This window comes from Corythoichthys intestinalis, chromosome 11 (genome assembly GCF_030265065.1).
Source record: "Corythoichthys intestinalis isolate RoL2023-P3 chromosome 11, ASM3026506v1, whole genome shotgun sequence".
In the NCBI taxonomy this organism is placed as follows: domain Eukaryota; kingdom Metazoa; phylum Chordata; class Actinopteri; order Syngnathiformes; family Syngnathidae; genus Corythoichthys; species Corythoichthys intestinalis.
The window spans coordinates 41,468,679-41,486,664 of NC_080405.1; the positions used below are offsets into that span (position 1 = coordinate 41,468,679).

Below are 17,986 nucleotides of genomic sequence, written 5' to 3' on the forward strand. Positions count from 1 at the left end.
AATCTCAGATCCATGCAGGCTCCAGTAGGTCTCCTGCAATATTTGTGGCAACTGTGGTGTAATTCAATGGAAGAGTCATCTGAAAAATCCACCTTTTTCCACAAAACAGTGAAGTTTGGTGCTGGCAAAATCATGGTCTGGGGTTATATCCAGCATGGGAGTGTGCGAGAGATCTGCAGGGTGTAAGGCAACATAAATAGTCTGAAAAATCAACAAATCTTAGCTGCCTCTTACATTCCTAACCATAAAAAGGGACAAATTCTGCAGCAGGATGGTGCTCCATCGCATACTTCAATCTCAGATCCATGCAGGCTCCAGTAGGTCTCCTGCAATATTTGTGGCAACTGTGGTGTAATTCAATGGAAGAGTCATCTGAAAAATCCACCTTTTTCCACAAAACAGTGAAGTTTGGTGCTGGCAAAATCATGGTCTGGGGTTATATCCAGCATGGGAGTGTGCGAGAGATCTGCAGGGTGTAAGGCAACATAAATAGTCTGAAAAATCAACAAATCTTAGCTGCCTCTTACATTCCTAACCATAAAAAGGGACAAATTCTGCAGCAGGATGGTGCTCCATCGCATACTTCAATCTCTACCTCAAAGTTCCTCAAGGCAAAGAAAATCAAGATCCTCCAGGACTGGCCAGCCCAGTCACCAGACATGAACATCATTGAGCATGTCTGGGATAGGACGAAAGAGGAAGCATGGAAGACGAAACCCAAGAATGTTGATGAACTCTGGGAGGCATGCAAGACTGCTTTCTTTGATGTTCCTGATGACTTATTTGAATCCTTGCCGAACCGCATGGATGCAGTCCTTCAAGCCCATGGAAGACATACAAAATATTACATTTGAAACTCACCACACCACTACTTAATTCGCTTACATTATGTAACATATTTTTGTATTTGAAGTACATTTTTTGTTCAATTTTCACACTACTTTCTGTAGGCGACAAAACTTTTGTTTTGCCAAAATTTGACCTTCATGTCTTCATTAAATGATCAATTTTTTTTCAGAGAAACAAATATTTTTGTACATTCAGCATCATTTGGGAGGGTCTTAGCTTTCATATTAGCCATTTCTGAAACCAATTGAATAATTAAAAGTCAGGTTATTAGCAATTGTTTCTACAAAATGGATAAGCGACAAGACTTTAGTCAGGGACTGTAGTTTATTTTGTTGCCGATGCGGGACTGTACAAATTTCCAAAGATGGGCGATGGACTGTCTCTTCATCGGCTGTAAGATCCAGTAGCAATTTTAATTTCGTTATGTTTTCAGTTTGATTTTGCTATCTTTCCAGTTTGCCATGTTGATAATTGCGATGTTCGTTGACCGTTTTTCGTCTTACTGTGAAAAAAGAGGAAATGACGATCAGCCCGCCATCATATTTACGCCATTAGCCTTCACGCCGTGACCCGGGAATTAACTGGCTGCTTTCGTATATGCCGTGTCACGGTTAAGTCACAGAAATGATATTAGGACGTGACCTGGTAAATTGCTTCCAGACATAAGGGCTACCCGTTTAAATCACGGGACTTAACAGCACGGGTTCAGCATATGTCTGAAAGGGGCATTAGTCGCGTAACAGTAACACCTTTCAGCATTGATAGTAAGTACAGTATCTTAGGCTAAGTTCATACTACAGGTCTTAATGCACAAATCTGATTTTTTGTCATATCCGTTTTTTTGGCGTGCCCATTCAGACTGCCTTTGTCCATTGAGACCATTCAAGTATTACGCATGCGCATTGCGCACTAATTCGTGTTCACTGCAAGCTAGGTGCTAATAACCTTAGCGTCTCTCTCGCTATTTGATGACGTAATTGCTGCATGAATTCCGATTTGGGAGACTGGACAGTACAGACCGCCGCGACAGTCTGGAAAAATGTGGCCCAGATCGGATTTGAACCACATCGTAAAGTGACCCAGATCGGATTTGAAACGGTCCAATTCTATGCAACTTGTCACGTTCGGACCGTCAAGTTAATGCCTGACTCGAGTCGGACAAACACGAAAAAATCGGATTCGTGCATTAAGACCTGTAGTATGAACCTAGCCTTATTTTCACTTTGTTTTATTATATAACATGTAACACATGTTTTTGGATAGTTATTCTGAGATTTAGGGGGTATTTGGGGTACTTAAAGGGTTAATTTGGATGTACGCGGAAATTGGGGCTAACTCGAAGATTGAGCCTGGTGTCAAAAATTCTGAACTTCCCCTTTAATTATGCTAGCATTTGTTGACGCTTCTTTCTTGTGACGTATTTACGTATCTACATCCGCGCATGCGGATCACTTAACTCCGTGCGATTTTCTGACGTGTCCATTACTGGTCTTCTACACTTGCGTGACACTTTTCGGGCCGCGATTCAAAATGGTAGTCTGAACGGGCATGCAAAAAGTACCGATACGTATGACAAAAAATTGGATTTGTGCATTAAAACCTGCGATATGAACCTAGCTTATATGAATTTGTTTGTAAAAATAAGAACACAAGTACAGTATAATTCATATTTTTGAAGAAAACTGTGATCCTTTTGTTAAAAAACTTGACGTGATAAGAGGAAAAACAGACCAGTTCTGAATTCCACGCCCAAAAATGAGTTAAAAACAGCTGTCTAACCTCAATCAACGAAAATTATGTTCCTCAGTGTAATCGAAATAATGCTTTTTTATTTTTTACACTTTTTTCAAAAATAACTATATATACATTTTCAGGACTCGGGGTTGATTCTAATCTTCAAGAAACCGTTAGCTTATAAAAATTGTATAGTGTTTATAATACATATTACGCCTCAGAATCAAATGCAAATAAAGAAGTATCATCTTACATGATAGAAGTAAATGGGAACAACAGTCTTAGAAGAAGCCTAGTTACTCTATTCAGTCGAGTAACAGACTTGAGGAAATAACAGAATCATCAATCATGTTCGATTTGAAACATGAAATGCATTTTGAGTCAACTACTGAGAGTTCATTTTTGGTGGCGACACCAAGTGACGCCAACCCGCCACGCATTAATAAGCTACAAATCCGCATTGATTGGTCGACGCAGACACATTCCGTCAATTGATTAGGGGAGGGTTTAAGTGCTCAATTAACTCACTAATTGCCATTGACAGTGATACACGTCAAATCCATTTGAAAAAATTCAAACGGATTAGACGTCTGTCACTGTTTGTAGCAATTATGAATTAAGATTAGGCGGGTTCGAACCTAAAATCTTGCATGAAGAAGCCACCTTTGTCCTTCACAGTCTTTTAAAGCCTTAATAGCAAGGTTCACTTTGGCAGTGGGGATGGTGAATATTACCCGCACACACACACACACATCCACTTATAGACGCGAGGAAAGCAGATGTTTAAAATGGAAGCGTTGCAACTGCATGTAGTACAATCGGGGTATAATGGCGACGGGCTGAGGAGAGGCACGCCCCCGACAGGTAGGAAGAGATAGCTGAGATGATATTGAACGCAATCCAAAAACAAAAAGGCACATTTTTTCCCTTTTAGCGAATCGATGTGTAAACCTGGAAGAGGTCAGCGTGCGGAAAAGTCCTAAAATGATTCACGGGAATACTTTTTCACATCAAAAAAAGGGTAAAAGCGCGATGAAGCTCGTTAATCAGTGAGGAGGGAAAACTCAAGCTACTAATTAGTCATGAAATTAAGTTTGATTTCATGTTACTGCAACCTGGAAAATTGTCAGAGTGTGAAAATACTCTTAATAAATCTGTACAGCGTTATTCACGGGTTGAATCTAGTGGATAATATAGTTGTGTCACCTGAGACGACGTGTGAAGTTCTTTCATCTCCTCGGCAATCCTGACAAAAATCTTATAAAACCTTCCGTGCTACTCAGTCTCTTCGGGGCGAAATTAGGTGGTGGCGGTTTTGGATATTAAGGCATGGTGTCCGTTCGGAGCCGGCAGTCATTTCTGGTGGAATAGCAGAGCTTTGACGCTCCCGGCCTTGACTTTGGGAAGCTGGTAGCTAATGATCTCAGCCAGCATCTCGGGGAACTCCACGCTCAAGGATTTGTTATTCACAAAAGTGTAGAAGCAGAAGTTGAGAAGCCCGCCGACCATCTGCAAAAACAGACGAAATGTAAACCTGTTCGCTAGGGGTTTGACAATATAATTGGTGTATCGCGATACTTTGGATCACAAAAGGTTATCAATATAACATACAGTGGTATGAAAAAGTATCAGAACCTTTTGCAATTTTTCACATTTCTGCAAAAAATCACCACCAAATGTGATCTGAGCTTTGTCAAAATCACACAGATGCTTTAACTAAAACACCCAAACATTTATAGGTTTTTATATTTTAATGAGGAAAGTATGCAAACAACGACAGAAGGGGGAAAATAAGTGAACCATCACATTTAATATTTTGTGCCCCCCGCCCCCGACATTTTTTTAAGGACCAACGAGAACCCAGGAATAAACAAATTTAAAGATTAGCAATTAATATTGTGTATGTCTTTTGAAATGATTAATCATTATTGTATTTTTCTAGAATGATATATTTATGAATGACCACAATGGTAATAATAGCTAAATTACTGAAATTAAAACAAAAACAGAAATAGACTCAGGTTGTTTTTTTCCCAAAGTAATTAACTCGATGCATCCAAATGATGGCAATAGAGGTCCAATTTAAACTGGGAATCCTGGATGTGAATGCTCATCTTTGGGTGCCATTGAAGGCGCAAACAATTCGACATCAATGGCACCCAATGAGTTAAATGAGTGCGTTAAAAATGTTGAAAGATTTAGGTTTGAATCTTAAAATTGTGTTTGTGTTTTTTTGTATATTTACATCAGGGGTCGCGTTAACCGAATATTTTCCGTCGACCGATTTTTTAAAACGGTAACGGAAAAAAATTGAAGTCCATCTGTCGTTTTGACAGGTTGCAATTCACACCCCAGACCACAGGGTGGCCGGTGAGCATATTAATTAGCTATTGTCTCTCTTGATGCATGACGTCGTTGGCCTTAAAGGCTCAAACACACCAGCAACGTGAACGTCGCGTCAACGATCTCGCCGCGATTACGCTTCGAAACGTGGCCGTTAAAGTCAATCAGCCAATGCACACCAGTCGCAGTGCGTCCGCGTGTTAGACGCGTCCCAGAAGCGCTAAACGCGACGCACGCGAAAAGAAGAGCAGAGTTTGTTTTTTGACGCGAGACGCGGCCCCCCTACGTCAATACTACTAGAAAGGATCGGGCAGGCCGGAAGTCACTCGTGTAAAAATACGGTGGATCCGGTCGATTTTCAAAATAATATGCAATCGTAACTTACTATATAAATAAAATAAACTGAAATGAGCTAAAACACCTGCAATTAATACGAATAATACACAAATCCTGCTGCACAATTAAATTAATTCCTGCGTGGTGCTTTAACTTGAGAAAAAACATCAATAAAGCTTAGAAAAGTGTTCATAAGGAAAAAAAATGTTAAAATCTTTGTCATTGGGATTGCTTTTTGCTTTAGCACATGACTTCTTTTTTCTTCTTTCTTTCAAAAAGAAAGCTGGCCAATACGCGGGGTCTGAAAGGCAAAGTGTTGTTGTTTTATTACCTTTTAAAACCCGCTATTCTCACGTGATCTTGCAATCCTCGCGTGAACCGATCGAGCCGCTCCACAGACGCGCTGCTCGTGAAACGCGTACTATGGAAATTGACGCCGAGCGTCACTGGTGCGTTATCGCGGCGGGATCGTTGCCGCGACGTTGACGTTTCTAGTGTGTTTGAGCCTTTACTCGGAAAAATGTCAAGGCAACTGAGTGTTTGCCTGGCACGGCCAGACTGTTCTCCCTGTATTTTTCAAACACTGACAGAAAAGTCTGGGACACAGCCTCTCGAGTAGGTACAAAATCAATCGACAAATCAGATTTGTTTATTTGCGTGACGTGTTCTTCACGAGCAACGTCACTCTTGCGCACCGAAAGTCGTCTCTACAAGAACACGGATGGCGAACGGGAGAGCCGAGAATATGTTCCAATCCGCGGTAAATTCCGTTTTAAATGAGCTAAAACACATCGACAAGAGTCATTGACAACAGTCTGTCTCGCGCTAGCCATGTTGAATAAACTCCGCTCTCCTCGTATGTTTACTTCCGCGCGCAAGTCCCACGTCCTGCCCTCGTCGCTTTGCTAACGGCACGTCTGCCCATCGCTGATTGGTGCACTCCGCTGTCTGTTTGCCTCTTGTTAAGCTTGTTCGGACAGAATATTAATTAAAAATGAATGAAAACTAAATACTATTGAATATGTCATTATTATCATTTTTAAAATGTAAGTGACGGGTAAAAATAGATTATGACCGGATTTTTATGACACTGTCAGTCAAAATGACAGACAACGAAAAAGTCTAGCGCAACCTCTGATTTACATTTTAACCCATTCATGCACAATTTTTTAAAAACCCTATCACTTTTGATCCACTGTAATGGGGCGAAACAGCAGTCAAAATGAATTGGATGTCTAGCGCCGTCAACGGCAGCCAGTGAGCTAACATATACACTATTCTATTGGACAATTTAGGTTTCTAACCTCATGCATGGAGTCCAGCAACTTTGTGAGCTGGTAGAAACGCTGCCAGTTCTGACTGGAGTTCTCTTCACGCTTCACAATGGCTTTTCCCAGTTCCTTGATGTACGACATCCGGATTTCGTCGAAGGCCGCCTGACTTTTCAGACCGTCCTTTGGCACTGCAGAAAAGGCAAATAGTATTACGCATGCAGATCTGATGTTTAGTTGAAGCTGAGCGCAGAGACTTACCGGTGCTGAGAAGCAACAGGACCTTCATGCACAGATACTCGTCAAGAGAGACCTGCAGCCGGACAAACTCGCTGCTAATCCTCATCATCTGCTCGCACTGGTCGGCCATGTACGGCAGCTTCATTCGCTCCCTGTAGTCACGGAACAGTGTGTTCAATGGGTTCTTCGTTAACTCAATGGCCGCCATTGACAACAGAAGCGTTCACATCTATTTAAACTGAGATGATTTGATTAATCGCCAATAATAGATTAATCCCACAATTAGAATATACTGAATTCTTTGAATAATCACGAAATTTCTCGACAGATTAATCTATTGTTGACTATTAATTTACTGGCAATGATCCTGTTTTAGTGCTATTGACAGCTATAGATGTCCAATCCATTTTGACTGGAAGGGGATGGCCGAGTTAGGATGCATCTAATAATCGCAAAAATGATTCAATAGATTAATCTATCAACTTCCTCGATTAATCACAAAATCATTAGACATATTAATCCATTATTAACTCACTCCCTGCCCATGATCATGTTTTAGTTCCATTGACAGTACATGTACAATCTACAAGGTTTCCCCTACATATAAGACATTGTGGCGCACCGCCACACGAAAATAAAAGCCGCTACGACTTGCATAAGAGATGTATTAAAAAATTTTTTTTAAGGCCGTTTCAAACTAGCAGCAGCCTAGTGTGAAGGGTTCAGCGGCAACCATAAGCCGAGTTTATGGAGGAGCCAGGCCCCCTCCTGGTGGCCGAAAAGTGTCATTCCATGTAATTGGCTTTCCTATACATATATATAAAAGTTGTAAAGCAAGAAAACAAACAACAAAAATGAATGAAATGAACAAGATAAATATTTTTAGAATGGGTCAACATTTTCGAACAGATCATGTGACTAGCACCTTAGACGGTCATTTGCTTTGCATTTTATTAAAAAAAAAAATATATGAGGAGGGCAATTTTATTTTTCAAATGATTTTTTTCTTTGAAAATATTTTTTTTTGATTGAAGCAACTTTTGGGGGGATTGAATGGGATAGACACAAATGTCCAACCTATAATATGGCCCAAACACAAAAAGGATTGCTAAAATCAAAGAAAAACTTTTTCTTTCTATGATTGAAATTTTTCTTTTTTTGATTGAAGTGATTTTCCTTTTGAAAATCTTTTTTTTTTTTTTTTTTTTGTATGAAGCAACTTATTTTTTGATTGAATAATAAAGACACAAATGTCCTGGCCAAAATGTGGCCCAAACGCAAATCAAAATAGTTGCTTCAACTAAATCACAATTGACTTCAATCCAAAAAAAAAAAAATCAAATGAAAATAGCTTTCAAATGCATTTTTTTGACTTTCAATTTTATTTTTGCATTCAAACACATTTTTTTTGATTGAATTGACTTTTTTTGATTGAAAATTTATATTTTGATTTAAGCAACTTTTTTATTTTGATCGAAATAAAAAGATAAAGTGAAGATACAAATCTACCTCCATAAGGCTCCGCCCAAAGGATAAAATTTTTGACTGAGGTAAGCACGACTCCGGCAGGCATACCATATTCAATGGAAGATGATCTTGGCGAAAAGTATAGCTGTCCTGCCAGCAGCCTGATTTAAAATTCCCCTTATGAATGATGGGAAACAAAAAAACGCTCATTTTCAATTTATTATTATAAATATTCTTGGAAGTTAATTTTATTGCCGACACTGCATTTCGGGGTCATCAACATGTTGTGCCCCCCCTGCTCCAAAAGTCAAACTCCGCCTATGGCGGCAACCTATTCATTGTGTATTGTAAGGTCCGTAACTAAGCGCGGCCCCCTTAAGAGACGAGCTGTTACGTAGAAGGAAACATGAAGGAGAACGGGCGAGATAGCGAGAGATACCTGTTGCGTGTCGCGGCAGCCCGCTGTTATTTTGTTTGTTATTGTTTTCCTTTATTATTGTTGCCACAGTAACGTGGGTAAGCCAATACCGACTCCTATCCTTCTTCCCCCCATCCGGGGCAATACAGTATTTTAGATCGGACTTTTCGGGGAGCATTAGCAGTGGACTGCGGTCTTGGACGGAACGGCAAGTTTGAATGAATTTGCGCCGAGACTGTCACCAACGCATTCAATAGCAGAGGGGCAGGCCTACTTATACCTGTGCTATCAGGCTGTTTTGGCGGACGGATATACGCAATCACGGCTAACGAAACCTTGATAAATGCGCTTTTTTTCCCAAGTTTCGCGAGCTCTGGGACACTCGAAAAATGGCTCTCATAACTCTCCATGCTAAGCTAAATGGTACCTTGATGTGCGTTTGTGAGAAAATGTAGTTAATGAACAACAACAAAAAAACTAAAAAAACCTTCTCGCCAAAAGTAGTAAAGCTTTACACGGCAATTAGAATTTCCCCCAACTCTTTGAAATGGGTCCATTTACAAGGGCATTAAGTTTGGTCTCAACATTGGTAGGGACATTTACTTATTTATTTAGGTAAATATTACCATTTGTTCTTATTAGGCCCATACATCCAAAGGTTGGTCATTTTTCACCAAAATCAAGGAAAAAAATGCTTTCAAATAATGTTTTGAACAATATCAATTCTTGAATTAAGAACAATTCCGACAAAGCATTTTTTTAAAGATTAAATATATTCACTTTTTGCCTAAAATCAGTGTGTTAAGAACAATAGCTAGCTGAAAATAATCTTACTTCAAGAAATCTGGTGTTATGTCCCTAACGTCCCCTATGCATACCTACGCCATTGGTCCATTAACAGAAGGGCCAATATTGTTGTGGTAATGTAGTATGTATTAGGGCCAAATAAAAAGAGAAAGAAGGACTACGATATGCAAGTTGTACTATTGCTACGAGAAAAAATGTTGGATTATTACGTAGGGTAATGTAGCTGTAATCAGCAACGCATTTTACGTATAATGTACCATAGCTGAGAGCCACGACATTAGCCTGGCTAATGAAACATTTCATAGATCTTTTGTTATGGTTCTTCTCGGGGAAAAAAAATATCTCATTTGTCACGCTATGACTCAATTTTGCCAGAGCACGACATGGTGAGGCTGTCCGACTCTGATGCAGCTTCAAAAAATCCTAGGGGAAACCCTGAACTATTTTGACTAGTAGGCGCTAGCAGGGTTGGAAATAATCGAATAATCGCAATACTATTCGACACATTGACACACACATCAAATTCCTTGATTCATCGCGAAGTTTTTCAAAAGATTGATCCATCATTGACTCTAGCTGCACCTATCGGTTATTTTAGTAGTCGTTTAATCAATGAAATAGTTCGAATAATCGAGTAATCGGATAAGCAACATAAAAAATTAAAATACCTGAGCTTAGCCTCAAACGATATAAAAAAAATGAGGATCTAAGTACAACCAAAGAACAATCGGCTAGCTTACATAGCAAAAGTCCGCTATCTTAAAGGCCCAAAAAATGCTAAAGTTATTTTCTTTTTTACAACGCTCTTAACAAATGGTTCAAACACTAATTAACCTATAAACTAAATTACGAATGCATTAAGAAAACATCAGCTCAAAACAAAAACGCATCTTATGTTGGACTTAACAGGAAGCAGCTGGATTCAGCCGTGTGAAATGAAATATATCATATTCACTGTTGCCACTAGAGGGCAGTGTATCCACCCAAATCAATAAACTAAATGCAAACACTTTCAAAACAAACCATTACAACGTCACTTTAACTAAACGAATACTTGAAGCAGCAAAATTTAATTTGAATATTTTCTAATCGAATTACAGTATTGGTCCGGATACAAGACGGTGTTTTTTGCATTGAAATAAGACTGAAAAAGTGGGGGTCGCCTTATATTCGCGGTCTAGAAATTACACCCATTCATGACGCTAGATGGCGCCAGATATCATTGAAGCGAATGCTGAACTTGACTCCCCAGGCCAAAGCGACCCCTTATGGTTAATGCTGTTATTGCAGTTTGGTTGTTTTACCACAATTGATTGGTTTATTTACATTTAAAAAATCAGAAGCCATTCACTTACGAATGTGATTGCACTTTAGTTTACATATTTAAATGTTCAGATATTAAGATTTGAATTAGGTAAAATAAAAGGCTTTTTCTCTCAAATATATTGTTATAATCATTTTTTTCAGATGTACTGTAATTATTTTCTATATAAAAATTCATTTGGTGTTCAAAAAGTCTTTTCAAAACTTGAGTCTTGAAAAAGAGGGGGTCGTCTTATAATCAGGGCCGTCTTATATTCGGGCCAATACGGTACTTGATTAATCGTTGCAGCACTAATTGACTCATTCACTGCCACGAATCATCGTTTCAGTGCCACCGATTGCGAAACATACAATCCATTACTACTAGGACGCACTAACAGGGTTAGAATTAATCGATTAATCGCAATATTATTCGACACATTGACACATACATCAAATTCCTCGATTAATCATTGTTTTTTGAAAGACTGATCCATCATTGACTCATTCTTGCCACGGATCACATTTCAGTGCCATTGATTGTGATGTACGCAAAATCCATTTTGACTAGGAGGTGCTAGCAACGTTAGAATTAATCGATTGATCCCAACGTGAGTCAACACATTGACACGCATATCAAATTCCTCAATTAATCATAAAGTTTTTCCAGAAGAGTAATCCACCATTGACTAATTCACTGCCACGGGTCATGTTTCAGCGCTACTGACAGTAAAAGATGTCAAATCCATGATGACTGGAAGGGGGCTTGTAGCATTACAATTCATATAAGAATTGCAAAATTCGATTAAACAGAAAATTTGTTGACTGATTAATTTAAATCACTGATTAATCTCAAAATTATTTGATGGATTAAACTATCATTAACTCATTCACTGCCAATGATGTTTCAATACTATTGACTGGGAGGGGCGATCGAAGGAGGTAACAAATGTTTTCATTGTATTTACATATTATAAATCATTGCCACCTACTCGTTCATGATCAGGTCCGGGGCAAAAAAGAGGATGTTGCCGTTACACTGCTGGTAGGACCTCCAGCCCAGACTAAAAGACATGAGAAAGAGCCAGGAGCATTGGAGCAGGGTCATCTGGTCATCAAGGTGGAGGTTCCTGAAACCTAAATTTGAGAATGACACAGCATTATGACAAAGATGCACGATAATATCGGTTACCGATAATTATCGGCCGATAATGGCCTTTATGACGTCACACAGATAATCCAGATTTTAAAAAATTCAACCGATAATGCAATCCGATAATTATATACTTGATTTAGCCTCCAAATGTGCGCAACCGAAGCAGCTTTGTCCACTTCTCCACCGCCGCCTCCTCAACCCCTCCTCTCTCTGAAGTCCCTGAGGGAGGAGGGGTTGAGGAGTATGGCATCATAGAGGAGGCGGTGTTACACAACAGGGTTGAGGCAGGCGATATCATGGCGGCTCTCACTAGCGTGGGTTGATTTTTCTGTGTGTGAAACAAACGATGCTCTCGCCAGCTGCAAAACATGCACTGCAGAAGTTCCACGAGGCGGGGAACAAAAAGCGTCCTCATTCAACACCACTAACCCAGCAGCCATTAAAACTGCATCACAAAGATTTTTGGAACGAGTACGAGGCTGCTGCTAGCGCGAATGCTAAGCTGAACTATGGGGCTTGTGATGATACAGAGACGCTGCGGCCTTCCCGGAGTCGGGTTGTATGGGAATGCATCCCAAAGCAGGTGCTAAACTTCATCACCGCAGAACTATCGAATGCTCATTGACGCCATAGCCACTTCGCTGTCACCGCAACGCAGGAGCATAACTCAGGAGCCCGCCGCTCTGGCCGGTCCGGCAGGCCGCGGCCTCGCGCAGGCAGGCCAAGCTCGGTTTACGGCGAACACCCCGGTTTCTCGATCCGGTACGAACCCAGCTGCCGCCGGTTCAACTCATCGAGCACTATGGCCAGACAGAGGCCTGGCGCGGGTGCTAATTTTTGCAGCCGGACAGACTGAAGGGCACAGGCGGACGAGAAATGTTTTTTTACCGAAGTGACCCGAGAGCCCAAGCCCCGGATAAAAAAATAATGCAGTTTATACGGCCATCATTCTTCGTGAAAAATATGCCGATCACACCAGTTTCACCACGGACATTTGGACAAGTGATGTCAAGTGAGCATGCTGGTTAGATGATAATTGTAACATGCACCAAACCACACAAAGAAGTCAGCCAGTCAGTAATGCATTCAGTACGCTGTAAATTTATGACATCTTAATCAGATCATTCTTCTTAAATCTAGTCAAATAATTTTCCCCATCTTCTTTTGAGTGTTAAAGACTAGTTAACAGATGAATGTGCCAGATTATTCCACTTACCGTATTTTTCGGACTATAAGTCGCGTTTTTTTTTTTTCATATTTTGGCTGGGGGTGCGACTTATACTCAGGAGCGACTTATGTGTGGAATTATTAACACATTATGATATAATTTCACATGTTATTTTGGTGTTTTGCAGTGACACTGATGGTTTTGTAAAGTTGTTAGCAAGTTCTTATGCTATAGTTATCTGTATAACTCTTATAGCTATGGCCACGTTCGCGTTCTGCCTTTGGCAGTGTATGTTCAATTGTATTATTGACGTTTTTATCTTGAAATGGATGCATTTAGTTTGTGGCGCTTTCACGCCCACGTGTGGCCGCACTCAGACTTGTTTACGTGAAGAAGAGTGCTCACACGCCAGAAGAAGACGGACAGCTACGTAGCTCTGAGTGAGTGAGTGGGCGAGTTAGCGAGAGAGAAAAGACGGCTGCGAACCTACTTTCATTGTTTATGCTTTTAAATTATCTGTACAGAGGCAACGCCTGCGTGTATCATCTTTTCTGTTGTTGTTGTGTGTTTTCCACCCGCGATCGGACACTTAGAGCCAGTTGTGTGGTTGTTTGAACGATGTGCAAATGATAGCGAACGTATGCTAACCTGTTACTTATTACTGTAATAGTACTAATTATCATTTATTTACGTTGATGCGAACCTGTTTGCTATCGAGGACCAAATTGATTCAGCAAATTATACGGACGTCCAGCATTGTCTTTTGGGAGTTCGCTGTATAGCCAGGACCGAGCCGTAGCGTCCTGGTGAGGACAGTATATTCACATTTCGTTGTTCATGCACTGTACACTGTACATTTATTTGGCATGTTGTTCTCTATTGTATTTTTATATTAAATTGCCTTTCAAGATGACATGTCTGTTCTATGTGTTGGATTTTATCAAGTAAATTTCCCCCAAAAATTCGACCTATACTCCGGTGTGACTTGTATATGTTTTTTTTCTCTTCGTTGGGCATTTATGGCTGGATCGACTTATACTCAGGTGCGACTTGTAGTCCGAAAAATACGGTACTTGAAGTAAATATTGCCATTTGTTCTTATTAAGCCCATACATCTAAAAAAATGTCATTTTTCACCTAAATAAAAAAAATTGCTTTCAAATAATGTTTTGAACAATACCCATTCTTGAATAAAGAACATTTCTGAAAAGTTTTTTTTTAGGATTAAGTATAGTTTATTGCTCAAAATAAGGCTGGGGTAAGCTTATTTTCAGCAAGCTATTTTTCTTCAAGAAATCCAAGTAAAATATACTTGAAGTGCTGGCAGATAATTTCACTTATTTCCAATAGATTTACACTGAAAACAAGGGAATTTTACTAGTTTTAAGGAGGTGTGTTTTTGCAGTGTAGTAATGTTATATGTTTGGAATGGCTTACTTTTAAAGGCATTTCTGTGTAACTTAGGTATTTAAGTAATTGTTGCCAAAGGTTTACCATTACACAATGTCAGACAATCTGTCTTTATTTAGATGTTGGAATTTACAACTTGTTCACATTTGATGTTGAAAAAAATAATTATATCATATTATATTATATTTTTGCACGGTAATATTTTCTCTTGTGTATACTTTGAATTTTTACATAAATCTTTTAATAGAAATATCGGCTTGACATTATCGGTTGGAACGAGGAGGAAATTATCAGTATTATCGTGCATCACTACAGTATATTATGATTAAATTAACCACTTGAAAAATGTAATGAGCAGTCCAGATTAATGCCACTTACCTGGCAAAGCTTTAGCCCATTTGACTGCAGAGATGAGCTGTCGGCCACCCAGTCTGTTAAGGGAGGATAGGAAACGGGCAAGGGTGTCAGGCATGGAGCTATCGTAGCCAGCGTAAAGGGTATCGGGCTCGATGGCTTTCAAAAGGGACAGCATCGTGGGGGCCAGCTGAGGCATACACTTGGGGACTAGCGCTTGGGTTTCAACCGGCTTGGGGGGGAGCACCTCAGGTGGATTGCTGTCCCGGATACCTCTCATGCGATTCTTCTTGGCTTTACGTGCTGAACAAGAGGAAAGACAAGACAATGAGTCGCGATATATTGTATGCACTCAACTTGTGCTGCAGTTATCAATTACTTTAGTAGGCGATTAATCTATCAACTAGTTAGTTCGAATAATCGGATTAGGAACATTTGATGTGTTGCAGTATAAATTTTAGGACATGTCAGAAAAAGGCTTGCTAAAATTGCATTCTACATTCTAAAGAGCATTAAACCCAAACACAAAATAAAATTCCTGGGTGTTTCTTCAAACTATGTCGAACTGCACTTTCATTTCACAAGAGCAATAGATGCATTTAAAAAGAAATAAAAATACCTGAGCTTTGCTTCAAACGGTATTAAAAAACAAAAACAAAAAATAAGGATCTAAGAACAATTGGCTAAATTCCAAATCAAAAGTCAGCTAGCTTAAATGCTGTACAATGCAATACATTTTTTAAAAAAACAATACCCTAAACAAATCGTTCAAACACATGTACCCATTAAAACAGCTAAATATACCTGTAAACTAAATTATGAATGCAAGAAAAACACATACTGTGGGGCAAATAAGTATGTAGTCAACCATCAAAAGTTTTTCTACTTGAAAAGATTAGAGGCCTGTAATTGTCAACATGGGTAAACCTCAACCTTGAGAGACAGAATGTGGAAAAAAAACACAGAACATGACATGGTTTGATTTTTAAATAATTTATTTCCAAATTAGAGTGGAAAATAAGTATTTGGTCACCTACAAACAAGCAAGATTTCTGGCTGTCATAGAGGTCTAACTTCTTCTAACAAGGTCTAACGAGGCTCCACTCGTTACCTGTATTAATGGCACCTGTTTTAACTCATTATCTTTGTGACACCTGTCCACAACCTCAGTCAGTCACACTCCAAACTCCACTATGGCCAAGACCAAAGAGCTGTCGAAGGACACCAGAGACAAAATTGTAGACCTGCACCAGGCTGGGAAGACTGAATCTGCAATAAGTAAAACGCTTGGTGTAAAGAAGTCAACTGTGGGAGCAATTATTAGAAAATGGAAGACATACTAGACCACTGATAATCTCCCTCGATCTGGGGCTCCATACAAGATCTCACCCGGTGGCGTCAAAATGATAACAAGAACGGTAATCAAAAATCCCAGAACCACACGAGGGGACCTAGTGAATGACCTACAGAGAGCTGGGACACAATAACAAAGGCTACCATCAGTAACACAATGCGCCGCCAGGGACTCAAATCCTGCACTGCCAGACGTGTCCCCCCTGCTGAAGAAAGTACATGTCCAGGCCCGTCTGCGGTTCACTAGAGCGCATTTGGATGATCCAGAAGAGGACTGGGAGAATGTGTTACTTCTGGGAGAATGTGTTATAGTCAGATGAAACCAAAATAGAACTTTTTGGTAGAAACACAGGTTCTCGTGTTTGGAGGAGAAAGAATAATGAATTGCATCTGAAGAACACCATACCCACTGTGAAGCATGGGGGTGGAAACATCATGCTTTGGGGCTGTTTTTCTGCAAAGGGACCAGGACGACTGATCTGTGTAGAGGAAAGAATGAATAGGGCCATGTATCGAGAGATTTTGAGAGAAAATCTCCTTCCATCAGCAAAGGCATTGAAGATAAGACGTGGCTGGGTCTTTCAGCATGACAATGATCCCAAACACACAGACAGGGCAACAAAGGAGTGGCTTTGTAAGAAGCATTTCAAGGTCCTGGAGTGGCCTAGCCAGTCTCCAGATCTCAACCCCATAGAAAATCTGTGGAGGGAGTTGAAAGTCCATGTTGCCCAACGACAGCCCCAAAACATCACTGCTCTAGAGGAGATTTGCATGGAGGAATGGGCCAAAATACCAGCAACAGTGAGTGTAAAAGTTTGTGAAGAGTTACAGAAAACGTTTGGCCTCCGTTATTGCCAACAACGGGTACATAACAAAGTATTGAGATGAACTACTGGTATTGACCAAATACTTATTTTCTACCATGATTTGCAAATAAATTCTTTAAAAATCAAACAATGTGATTTTCTGCCCCCCCCCCCATTCTGTCTTTAATGGTTGAGGTTTACCCATGTTGACAATTACAGGCCTCTCTAATATTTTCAAGTGGGAGAACTTGCACAATTAGTAGTTGACAAAATACTTATTCGCCCCACTGTACTAGCTTATGTTGGTCTTAACAGGGACCAGCTGGATTCAGCAATGTTAAATGAGTTATGTCATATTCACTGTTTCCACTAGAGGGCAGGGTAACCACCCAAATCAATAAAACTAAAAGCAAACACTTTCAAAACAAACCACTATAATTCCACTCTAATTAAATGAACACTCGAAGCAGCAAAATTTGATTTGAAGTTTTTTGCTAATCAAATCCCTTGAGATAATCGATTAATCGTTGCGGCACTACACTTCACCAGGATGCTGTACCTTCTAGATTCATGCCCGCCATCAGACATTTCCGGAAGCGGCAGGCAGGACAGTTCTTCCTCCTGATCTTATCTATGATGCAATCATTCCTTCCAGCGCATAAGTAATTATGTTGGCCTGAGATGCATGGGAGAAAAAGAGGCATGTCAATGGAAAGCTGCAGGAAAAAAATGCAGTCAAGACCCAATATGCAGCTCATTGTTTGCACCAAAGCAATGTTGTGGATTTATAAGCATGGGTTTTTACAACAGGGTTCCTTCAGGTTTCCTCAAGTTAAAGAGCATACGACACGAGAAAAAAAGTCTTAAATTGCATTACTATGTGAATTAGAATCATATTTTGAGACGATTCGACTATATACAACAATTTAGCAAAGCACAGATGACGAGAAATTAGTCTTTTAATCTGCCGGT

At 39.9% G+C, this 17,986-nt stretch overlaps 1 protein-coding gene across 2 annotated transcripts in view; it reads right to left on the reverse strand.

Annotated features, from left to right (window-relative positions):
• Positions 1–1,027: 1,027 nt before the first annotated feature.
• Positions 1,028–17,986, reverse strand: part of nr3c1 (nuclear receptor subfamily 3, group C, member 1 (glucocorticoid receptor)) — a 50,963-nt gene continuing 34,004 nt past the window's right edge. Inside the window, exons 4-9 of one of the 2 annotated variants that reach the window (XM_057850078.1) lie at positions 17,574–17,690; positions 14,880–15,158; positions 11,760–11,904; positions 6,795–6,925; positions 6,567–6,724; positions 1,028–4,092 (exon numbers count right to left, since the gene is read on the reverse strand). In XM_057850078.1, the coding sequence (XP_057706061.1) occupies positions 3,937–4,092; positions 6,567–6,724; positions 6,795–6,925; positions 11,760–11,904; positions 14,880–15,158; positions 17,574–17,690 (986 nt within the window). In that variant the 3' untranslated portion in view covers positions 1,028–3,936. The remainder of the gene's footprint in view (positions 4,093–6,566; positions 6,725–6,794; positions 6,926–11,759; positions 11,905–14,879; positions 15,159–17,573; positions 17,691–17,986) is intronic. The other variant, XM_057850077.1, reaches the window with a different exon arrangement.